General features: G+C 36.8%; 1 protein-coding gene across 1 annotated transcript in view; it reads left to right on the top strand.

Annotated features, from left to right (window-relative positions):
- LOC136326182 (Golgi pH regulator) overlaps positions 1-12,403 on the top strand; it is a 71,139-nt gene that overhangs the window by 43,338 nt on the left and 15,398 nt on the right. The window contains exons 9-10 of the mRNA XM_066261727.1: positions 697-785; positions 1,668-1,760. Coding sequence (XP_066117824.1) covers positions 697-785; positions 1,668-1,760 — 182 coding nt within the window. The remainder of the gene's footprint in view (positions 1-696; positions 786-1,667; positions 1,761-12,403) is intronic.

Raw genomic sequence — 12,403 nt, 5'->3', positions numbered from 1 at the left:
CTTGAAAGTGGCATAGTGTAATGGAAAGATCAGGCCTTGGAGTAAGATAGATCTGACTTTGCCTCCATGCCTGTTAGCTGTGTGACTTTCAGCACGTTATTTGACTCTCTGAGCTTTACTTTCCTTATCTGCAAAATGGATAACATCATTTGTCTCATAGGATTGTTATGAGAATACTAGAAGATAATATCTCTAAAGAACTAAAGAAGGTAATATCTACAAATCCTAGCCTGAATTAGAACTTAGTAAATACTAGTTTTCTTTTCCTAATATTGTATTTATTCAGATAATTTAGGATAAACTATGCTATTTTATAGGTGTTTTTCTTACAATATAACCATTTGAGATTTCCAAGATTACATTGACTTAATCTAACTAGATAAAGCGAGGGGGAAAACAACCAAAAAAAAAAATGTCTGTCTGAGCTACTTGAGCTAATAAGAAACTATAAGAAACTGAGTGGTAGGTGGTCGGTGGTAGGTGTTTGGTGGTGGTGCTGTGATGGAGAAGCTTTTACATAACTGTGTTGGAGGTTGGGAAATTGCCCAAAGTAGTACTGCTGGCTGTGAAGCAGGAAATTAAATATATAGGCAGTTCCTAGGATCCACTATAGGAAAAAACAAAAGCCTATGCTTTCTTCATTTCTATTTCTTAAAACTCCTGTTTGGTTTAAACCTTGATGCCCATTTGTGCCAGATCTTACTCATATTCAACAGGAAGTGGATGCTTTGGAAGAACTAAGCAGGCAACTTTTTCTGGAAACAGCTGATCTATATGCTACCAAGGTACAGAGCAAGGAAACTGAAGTGTGCTTTTTGTCAATATGACTGAAGAGAGAACAAGACTAACTAGCTTTTTAGTGTCCTCTGTGGCCAAGCAGTACAAGAGACACCTCATAGTTTCAGTATTAGCCATGAAGCATTAGAAGTCTGCATTCTTCATGACATTGCTCCTACTACTAGCAAAATCCTTAATGGAATACTCTCACTAATAGAAATTAGTGGGATACTCAAAAGAAGCTTTTCAACATCTAGGAAAGTGGTACACAACACTTCCTACTGACCCAGGATCAAGATGTTAACTCCTCTGACTGCTTTTTATTCCCTTACAAGTTAGTAATATTAGGAAATCAGTAAGACACTTTGCTGCCCTGATCTAGCCCTATTCTAAAGGATCCAAATCAAGAAATGACCTAACTACAAGAAGTAACTTTTCTATTTACTCCTAAAACGCAATATAATTTATGCAAAATCTATTAAGATTGTTCTATTTTAGTCCTTTTTGAGGATCACTTCACAGGAGTAGCCCTATAGGATGGAGGTTAACATATTATAGCTTTGGCGACCTGAGCCTAACTTCCCCCTCCTTACTAACTGTTTGACCTTGGGCAAGTTATTTAACCTCTCTAAGCTTTATTTTTCTCATCTATAAAATTAAGATAATAGAACACATCTTATAAGTTATGAAAATTAAAATAGATAATTTATTTAATTTGCTTATCTCCTTTCTGGCTTAAAGTATTAAGTAAATTGCCCACTACTATTATTATTTTAATATTATTCTTACCATGTGTGGTTTTTTGATTAGCCTTATTTTTGTTAAATATAAATTGTTAAATATAAATTTACATTTTGCTGAGACTATGTTTTATGTTTGTTTTCCCTCAGGAGAGAATAGAATACTCCAAAACTTTCAAGGGAAAATATTTTAATTTTCTGGGTTATTTTTTCTCTATTTACTGTGTTTGGAAAATATTCATGGTAAGTGTATTATTTTTAACTGTCAGGGTTTAGGTAATTTTCCCTAGTAATTTCAGAAAGAGAAAAATGTGTTTGGTTGAGACATTGAACTAAATTCCAACTTAATTTTCAAATTCAATTGAATCCACAGAGAATGTGATCTTTCACGTCTTTGAGCCTTCCTCTTTTCCCTTCTACTTTATAGGTTACCTAGAAAAGAGAGGTTGCATTTTTCTTGTGTCAGAAGTCATTACTAAGGTCTTAAGTTATGAAATATATGAAGCAAATATAAAAGTTTCTTATTTTACACTCTGCTTTCCATATTATTCATGAATATGTGACTATATGTAACTCAGCTCCTACCTTTAGCTCAGAACAGAAATCACCTATGCTTTTTAATAATGTGTATACAGGGAGTCCTTGGGTTATGGCACAGTTCTGTTCCTACAACAGTGACGTAACCCGAATTTTGGTGTAAGTCAAAATCCACCCTAGCCTAAGTCACTTACCTATTCTAACACAGTTGTAAAATCATCTAGAACATAAAAACACAACTAAGCCACAGAAAAAGGAAAAGGACATAAAATATACTCTCCTGTACACTGTACTGTGTATTCTTCCACCACACACAACCAAACTAGTTCACCCACGTAGTCTGTAAGTGCCACGCTAACAGCATGAGCAGAAACACGTCTCAATATTTTAAGTTTTTATGGGAGTGAGCGTCATAAATTCAAATCATCATATGTCAAGACTGTCATAACCTCAGGGCCCCCTGTATACCTAAAAATTAAATTCTAAGTAAATTCTAAAATGTATTTAGAATTTAGATAAACTTCTTATGTATTTATAAATCCTATTCTTTTGTGGCTGTGGCTCTCACTTAATGTTTATTCTCTATGGGCACTTTATGTACATTATTTGTCTTTTCTCGTGACTCGTCTGCAGGTATTAGTGGATTTCAGTGTGGTTATAGAAGGCTGATTTGACTTTCTGGTTTGGTAGCCTTACTGGGAGTGTGTGTGCACAAAGAGGGGCTTTGTCAGCTTGTTAGTTAATTTTGGTCAGTGTAGATGAATGGAGGATTCTGTGTTTAATGGACCTAATGTTGTAATAATTTGATGTCAATATTAATTCAGATGACATTTTAAAATCTTGATATATTCAATGGGAGAGGATGAATGAAGATAGTGTATCCAATTAGCTAAGCTACTGAAAGCTTTTTCCTGAGATACAGTCTTTAGGGGAGCATAGCATATTTTTTTCAATTATAATTGACATTCACTAGTTTCAGGTGTACAGCATAGTGGTTAGACATTTATATAATTTGTGAAGTGATTCCCCCCAATAATCCTCGTTCCCACCTGGTACCACACATAGCTATTACAGTATTATTAACTATATTTCCTAAGCTATACTTGACATCCCTATGACTATTTTGTAACTGCCTATTTGTGCTGCTTAATCCCTTCACCTTTTTCACCAAAACTCCCAAACCCCCTCCAGTGTGGGAACATAACATTTTTTAACAGTTTTATTGAGATATTATTGACATTCATTAGATTGCACATATTTAAAATGTACAGTTTGGTAAGTTTTGACAAATGTATACCTATGCAACAACCATCACCACAATCAAGATAGAAAACCTACCCACCCATCACTCTTTTTTTTATGTGGGTGGAGGGGAGATAGATAGACTCCTTTATGCCCCCTGACTGGGATCTATCCCACACCCCCGTTGGTGCCAACGCTCGGACCAACCAAGCTATTCACAGCACCCAGGGCCAACATTCAAACCAGTCAAGCCACTGGTCGTGAGAGGGGAAGGGAAGAGGGGGAAGAAGCAGATGGTTGCTTCTCACGTGGCTCTGACCGGGAAGCGAACCCAGGACTTCCACACACTGGGCCAATGCTCTATCCACTGATCCAACTGGCCAAGGCCCACCTATCACTTCTAAAAGTTTCCTCGTACTCTTGTACACACTTTTTTTTTTTTTTTTAGATTTTATTCATTTTTTAGAGAGAGAGGAGAGAAGGAGAGAGAGAAGTGGGGGAGGAACAGGAAGCATCAACTCCCATATGTGCCTTGACCTGGCAAGCCCAGGCTTCAAACCAGCAACCTCAGCATTCCAGGTTGACACTTTATCCACTGCGCCACCATAGGTTAGGCCCTTGTACCCACTTTTTAAATTTCCTTTTTAGAGAGAGAGAAAAAAACATCAATTTGTTGTTCTACTTATTCATTTGTTGATTCCTGATTGTGCCCTGACCAGAGCTCAAACCCACAACTTTAGACTCACTCAATCCAAATGAACTATCTGACCAGGCCTCCTGATAACCCTTTGAAATGCCTCCCTTCTGTACTTCCAGTCCCCAGGCAACCACTGATCTCATTATTCATTAGTTTATATTTTCTAGAACTTTATATGAATGGAATCTTACAGTATGTACCCTTTTTCTGTGTGGCTTCTTTTACTCAGTATAATTGAAGTTTCATCCATGTTATTATATGTATTAATAGTATTTGGTTGTTGTTGTTTTTTTTGCTGAGTATTCCATGGTATAGGTGTACCACATTTGTTTATCTCCTCTCTTGCGAATGGACATTTGTATACAGTTTGAGGTTATTACAAATAAAGCTTCTGTGAACATTTATATACAAGTCTGCATATGGGCATATGCTCTCTTTTCTCTTGGGAGAAAACATTTAGGTATGGAATAGTTGGGTCACATGGAAGATATATGTTTAGCTTTTGAAGAAACAGCCAAACTTTTCCAAAGATTTTATACCATTTACATTCCCACCTGCAACATATGAGAGTTTCAGTTACCTCGCATCCCTCCAAGGTCATGGATCCCAGAGTTACCGATTCTAAGGGCAACAGCTCAATCACCAAGGTTGTCAGCTGGAGCCCTAGGTCAGGGCACATAGGAGAAGCAATCAGTGGTCAACTAAGTGGAACAGCGAGTTTGATGCATCTCTCTTTTGCTATTTCTCTCTCTCTTCCTTCTCTCTCTCTCTCAAAAAAAAAAAAAACAACAAAAAAACAGAAACACTTAATATGGTCAGTCCTTTTAACTTTAGACATTCCAATAGGTATGAGATGGTATTGAATTTAATTTGCATTTCCCTAATGTCTGATGATATTGAACAACTTTTCATGTGCTTATTTGCCACCTCTTTATCTCTTTGGTGATATATCTACTTGGTGATATGTCTTTGATGATATATTCAGAACTTTGCCAATCTTTAAATAATGTTTGGGCCCTGGCTGGATAGCTCAGTTGGTTAAAAGAGTCATCCCAAAACAAGGTTGTGGGTACAGTCCCCAGCCAGGGCACACACGGGAAGCAGTCAATGAATGCACAACTGAGTGGAACAACAAATGAATGCTTCCCTTCTCCCTCCCCTCTCTCTGCCTCTCTAAAAAATTTTAAAAATTAAAAAAATTAAGCCCTGGCCAGATAGCTGGGTTGGACCACTGTCTGGAGCAGGGGTCCCCAAACTACGGCCCGCGGGCCGCATGCGGCCCCCTGAGGCCATTTATCCGGCCCCCACCGCACTTCCGGAAGGGGCACCTCTTTCATTGGTGGTCAGTGAGAGGAGCATTGTTCCCATTGAAATACTGGTCAGTTTGTTGATTTAAATTTACTTGTTCTTTATTTTAAATATTGTATTTGTTCCCGTTTTTTTTTTTTTTACTTTAAAATAAGATATGTGCAGTGTGCATAGGGATTTGTTCATAGTTTTTTTTATAGTCTGGCCTTCCAATGGTCTGAGGGACAGTGAAGTGGCCCCCTGTGTAAAAAGTTTGGGGACCCCTGGTCTGGAGCAAAGGTTGCGATTCAATTCCCCAGTCAGGACACATACAGGAGCAACTCAATGTTCCTGTCTCTCTCTCCTTGCTTCTCTCAAATATAAATAAATAAACAAATAGATAAATAATAAATATGGTAAGTAAATAAATACTTTTTTTCTGGAAATTCATTATCAAAAACATAATTTTCAAATTTTCTCTGAATCGGTGGCCTAGCTTTTCTTTCTCTTAGCAGTATCTTTCAAAGAACAGAAGTTCTTGATTTGATTAAGTCCAGTTGGGTTTTTTTTTCTATTATGGATTATGCTTTTGGTGTTGTATCTAAGAGATCTTTGCCTATCCCAAGGTCACAATTTTTTTTAATAATTTTTCTAGAAATTTTTAGTTTTAGTTTTTATATTTAGGTGTATGATCCATCTTGACTTAATTTTCTAATAAAATAATGTAGAGTGGATCCAAATTTAATTTCTGCATATAGATAGCCAGTTGTTCTAGCAACATTTACTGAAAAGATAATTATTTCTTTATTGAACTGCCTTCGCAATATTGTCAATAACCAATTGACCATATATGTATGGGTCTGTTTCTGTGCTCTTTGTTTTTCTCTGCTGCCAGATGAACTATGTGCCTTTATTTCTCCAGTACCACACTATCTTGATCTGATCACTGTAGCTTTATAATATTTCTTGAAATCAGGTAGTGTAAGTTCTCTAACTTCATCCTTTTTTTTTTATGTTTTGGGTATTCTGTGTCCTTTGCATTTCCATATAAATTTCTGAATCAACTTATTAATGCCTACAAAAACTACAAAAACACCCACTGAAATTTGTATTAGAATGTCACTGGATCTTCAGATCAATTTGAAGAGATGTGACATCTCAGCAATATTCAGTCTTCCAATCCATGAACACGGTATAACTCCTCATTTATTTAGATCTTCTTTAGTATTTCTCAGTAATGTTTTACAGTTTTTTGTGTACAAGCCTTGCACATCTTTCATTGGATTTATCTCTTGAGTATTTAATATTTTTGATAATATAAATGGGATTGTTTTTATTTCAGTTTCTGAATGTTACTAGTATATACAGTGTGTCTGTAAAGTCATGGTGCACTTTTGACTGGTCACAGGAAAGCAACAAAAGATGATAGAAATGTGAAATCTGCACCAAATAAAAGGAAAACTCTCCCAGTTTCATACCTATTCAGTGCAGTTTGATGTGGACTCATGCACAGATTTTTTAGGGCTCCTTAGGTAGCCATCTCGTATAGCCTCTACAGACTCATCACTGACTGATGGCCTACCAGAATGGGGTTTCTCCACCAAACTGCCGGTTTCCTTCAACTGCTTATCCCACCGAGTAATGTTATTCCTATATGGTGGTGCTTCCTTATAAACGCGCCAATATTCACGTTGCACTTTGGTCACGGATTCGAATTTAGCAAGCCGCAGAACACACTGAACTTTCCTCTGTATTGTCCACATCTTGACTGGCATGGCCGTGGGCTGCTCCGCTGTATACACGGTGTTATGTCATCATCTGCGCATGCATACATGCTGCCACATCATCCTACAGAAAGTGGGAGGGTTTTCCTTTTATTTGGTGCAGATTTCACATTTCTATCGTCTTGTTGCTTTCCTGTGAGCGGTCAAAAGTGCATCATGACTTTACAGACAGACACACTATATACAATTGATTCTTATATTTTGATTTTATATTCTACAACCTTGCTAAATCCCTTATTAGTTCTAGAAGCTTTTTATATCTATAAAAATACAGTCAGATCTTCACAAGTAAAGACAGTGTTGCTTCTTTTTTCCAATCTGGAAGCCTTATTTCTTCCCTTCTCTTCTTTTTCCTACCTTTCCCTTTCCCGCCTAGTCCATCCCATCTCATCCCATCTTTCTTTTTCTCTCTTTCTCCTCTTTCTCCAGTCTTATTGCACTGACAAATGCCTCCAGTAAAAAGTTAAATAGAGCAGTCATCCTGATCTTGTTCCCAATCTTAGGGGTAAATCATCCAGTCTTATACCATTTAGTATGGAATTAGCTATTGATTTTTTCCAGAGGCTTTTTAACAGATTGAGGAAGTTCCTTCTGTTCATAGTTTGGTGAGTGTTTTCAACCATGAAGCATGTTTGATTTTGTCAAATGCTTTTCCTGCATCTATTGAGATGATCATATGATTTTTCTTTTTTAGTCTGCTAGTATAGTGGATTATATTTTTGTTTGTTTGTTTGTTTGTTTTTTAAGTGAGAGGCAGGGGGACAGACTCCTGCACACACCCCAACCTGGATCCGCCCAGCAAGCCCCCTACAGGGTGATGCTCTGCCCTCCTGGGGCCGCTGCTCTGTTGCTTGGCAACCAAACTATTTCGGCATCTAAGGTGAGGCCATGGAGCTATCCTCAGTGCCCAGAGCCATTTTGCTCAAACCATTCAAGCAACCAAGCCATGATTATGAGAGAAAAAGGTAGGAGAGGGGGGAAGAAGCAGATGGTTGCTTCTCCTGTATGCCCTGACTGGGAATCAAACCCAGGACTTCCACAGGCCAGGCAGATGATCTACTGCTGAGCCAACCAGCCAGGGCCTATATTAATTTTTGAATATTAAATCAACCTTTCATTCCTGCAGAAAACTTTACTTGGCCATGGTGATTTATCCTTGGATTTAATATGCTAAGATTTTGTTAAGAATTTTTGCATCCACGTTTATGAAGAATATTGGTTTGTTTTTGTTTGGTTTTGCTTTGTTTGGTTTTGCTGTAAGAGTAATGCTAACTTTAGAAAATAAATTGAGAAGTACTTCGTCCAATTAGTGGAAGAGTTTGTGTGGAATTGTTATTATATCTCTCTCAAATGTTTGGTAGAAACTCAACAGTCAAGCCATCTGGACCTGGAGTTTTCTTTGTAGGAAGACTTTTTAACTACAGATTTAATTGTTTTGTGTGTGACAGAAACAGAGAGAGGGACAGATAGGGACAGACAGATAGGAAGGGAGAGAGATGAGAAGCTTCAATCATCAGTTTTTCATTGCAACACCTTAGTTGTTCATTGATTGCTTTCTCATATGTGCCTTGACCGTGGGCCTTCAGCAGACTGAGTAACCCCTTGCTTGAGCCAGCGACCTTGGGTTCAAGCTGGTGAGCTTTGCTCAAACCAGATGAGCCTGAGCTCAAGCTGGCGACCTTGGGGTCTCGAACTTGGGTCCTCCACATCCCAGTCCCACACTCTATCCACTGCGCCACTGCCTGGTCAGGCATGTGTAAGTTTTTATGTAGACATATGTTTTATTTCTCTTAGGTGCTTACCTGCAAGAGTAGAATTACTGGATCATATGCTAACTATATGTTTAACATTTTGGTAAACTGCCCAACTGCCAAGCTGTTTTTCAAAACAGCTGCACCAGTCTACATTTCCACAGCAGTAATAGATGCAGTTCCTACACATCCTTGCCAATCTTATTACCTATCTTTTATTTTTAGGTTGTTTATAAGCATCCCACTTTATTTTTTTATTGAATTTATTGGAGTACAGGTTTTAAGTGTCCAACTCAGTGAAACATCATCTGCACACTACATCATATGCCCATTGTCCCAGGCAAAGTCACTTTCCGTTTCCATTCTCCCCCCTTTGCCCACCTCCACCTGCCTCCTCATTCCCTGTTCCCTCTGGCTGTCACCACACTGTTGTCTGTGTCTGTGTGATCTATACATGTTTTTTGCTTAGTCCCTTTACCTTCTGTCATTCAGTCCCCCAAGCCCCCTCCCCTCTGACAGCTGTCATTCTATTACATGTATCTATGTCTGTTTCTATTTTGTTCATCAGTTTATTTTGTTCATTAGATTTCACGTATAGTTCAGATCATATGGTATTTGTCTTTCTCTGCCTGACTTATTTCACTTAGCATAATAACCTCCAGGGCCATCCATGCTGTCACAAAAGATAAAATTTCCTTCTTTATTACGGACAAATAATATTCCATTGTGTATATGTACCACAGCTTTTTTATCCACTCACCCACTGATGAATACTAGGACTATTTCCAGGTCTTGGCTATTGTAAATAATGCTGCAATGAATGTAGAGGTACATATATTCTTTCAAATTAGTTTTTTGGGATTCTTAGCATATATTCCCAGAGTGGGATCACTGATTATCTTTTTTATTATAGTCATCCTAGTAGATGTGAAGTGATATCTCTCTTGTTCTTAATATTGATCATTTGTATCTTTTCTCTTTTTCCCCTGATCAGTCTAAATTGAGGTTTATCAGTTTTACTGGACTTTTCAAAAAACAGCTTTTGTATTCATTGAATTTCTCTACTGCTTTTCTCTTTCTGTTTCATTGATTTATTTTCTGATTTTTTTTTTTAATGTTTATTGTACTGATTTTATAGAGAGAGAGGAAGGGAGAGAAGGAGAGAGAGACGGGAGCATCGATCTGTTTCTGTATGTGCCCTGACCAGGTATCAAAGCAGCAACCTCTGCACTTTGGGATGATTCTCTAACCAGCTGAGCTATCCCACCAGGGCACTCCTCTGATCTTTATTATTTCTGTTCCGGTACTTATTTGCAGTCTTCTTTTTCTAATTATTTAAATTGGAAACTAAGATCATTGACTCAAATCCTTTGTTCAGATAGGTGTTTCAATGCTATAAATTTATTACTAGGCACTATTTTAGTTGCAGTGCACAAAATGCAACTTTTTTGATGGGTTGTACTTTTATTTTCATTTAGCTCAGAATACTTTCTGATTTTCTTTTTTAATTTTTCTTAGATTTATGAGTTATTTAGAAGTATGTTATAAAATATTGGGAGATCTTCTGATCTTCTGAATATCATTCTGCAATTGATTTCTAATTTAACTTCATATGATTTGAGAACATATTTTGTATGATTTGAATCTTTTTTAATTGATTGAGAACTTGTTTTCTGGCCCAGAATATGGTCAACCATGGGTTCCACTTGCACTTCAGTAGAATGTGTATTTTCTCTCCTTATCTGAATGTTCTATAAATCTCAATCAGTTCAAGTTGGTTGATTGTATTGTTGCTATCTACTTTTTTTTACTGATTACTACTTTTATTTTCTTTTAAGAGAAACAGGGAGAGAGAGAGAGAAACATCAACTCATTCTTCCACTTTAGTTATGTATTGATTGCTTCTCGTATGTGCCTTGACAGGGATCAGACCAGAGACCTTGGGCTCAAGTTGAGCCAATGACCCCTCTAGTACTTTTCTTATCAATTATTGAGAGGAGAGGAGTGTTGAAAATTCCAACTATTGTTGTGGATTTATCTATTTCTTTTTATAGTTCTATCAGTTTTAGCATCATGCATTTTAAAGCTCTGTTATTAGGTACATACACATTCAGGGTTTTACATACCCTGTGTTGAAATGATCCTTTTATCACTACGAAATGACCCTTTTAATCTCTAGCAATATTTTTGCTATGAAATCTACTTTTCTGATATTAATATAGACGTTCCAGCTCTCTTTTGATTAATGTTGGCATATCTTTTTCATTACTTTTACTTTTAACCTATTAGGGGTTTCTTAATATCATTTTTTACTTTCAATTACAGTTGTCATACATTATTATACTAGTTTTAGGCATACACCCCAGTGATTAGACATTACATTAACTTACAGGTAATCATCCCAATAAATCTCACACCCATCTGACACCATACAGAGTTATTAGAATATCATTGACTGTATTCCCTATGTGTACTTTACATCTCCATAACTATTCTATAACAACCAATTTATACTTCTTAATTCCTTCCCTTTTTTTACCCATACCCTCAACACTCCTCCCACCTTGCAACCATCAAAACATTGTATCTTTGAGTCTGTTTCTGTTCTGCTTGTTTGTTTATTTATTTTGTTTTTTAGATTCAATTGTTGACAATATGTATTTATTACCATTTTATTGTTCATATTTTTTATCATTTTTTGTCTTCTTCTTATAGACCCTTTAAAATTTCATATAATACTGGTTTGGTGGTGATGAACTCCTTTAGCTTTTTCTTGTCTGGGAAACTCTTTATTTGTCCTTCAATTCTAAATGATAGCTTTGCTAGGTAGAGTAATGTTGGTTGTAGGTCTTTGCTCTTCATCACTTTAAATATTTCTTGCCACTCCCTCTGATCTGCAAAGTTTCTGTTCGGAAATCAGCTGACAGTCTTATGGGAGCTCCCTTGTGGTAACTAACTGTTTTTCTCTTGCTACTTTTCAAATTCTCTCTTTGTCTTTAACTTTTTACAATTCAGTTATGATGTGACTTGGTGTGGGTCTCTTCAGGTTCATCTTGTTTGGGACTCTGTGCTTCCTGGATTTGTATATCAACTTCCTTCACCAAGTTAGAAAAGTTTTCTGTTATTCTTTTCAAATAGGTTTTTAAATTCTTGCTCTCTCTTTTACTCCCAGCACCCTCATGATGCAAATGTTGGTACACTTGAAATTGTCCCAGAGGCTCCTTACACTATCCTCATTTTGGGGGGATCTTTTTTTTTTTTTTGCTTTTCTAATTGGGTGTTTTTGCTTCCTTATATTCCAAATTGCTGACTTGAGTCTTAGCTTCATTTACTCTACTATTGACTCCCTGTCAATTACCCTTCATTTCAATTAGTGTATCCTTCATTTCTGACTGGCCCTTTTTTATATTGTTGAGGTTATTACTAAGTTTATTGAGTGTTCTTATAATGTGTTTTGTATTCTGCATCTAGTAGATTGCTAGTCTCCATTTTGTTTAGTTCTTTTTCTGCAGTTTTGTTCTGTGCTTTTATTTGGAACGTGTCTTTGTCGTCCTCATTTTGGCTGCCTCCTTGTTTCTATGTACTAGG

This window comes from Saccopteryx bilineata, chromosome 2 (genome assembly GCF_036850765.1).
Source record: "Saccopteryx bilineata isolate mSacBil1 chromosome 2, mSacBil1_pri_phased_curated, whole genome shotgun sequence".
NCBI lineage: Eukaryota > Metazoa > Chordata > Mammalia > Chiroptera > Emballonuridae > Saccopteryx > Saccopteryx bilineata.
Note: the sequence above shows the minus strand (reverse complement) of the source record. Positions and strands in the feature narration are given on the sequence as shown.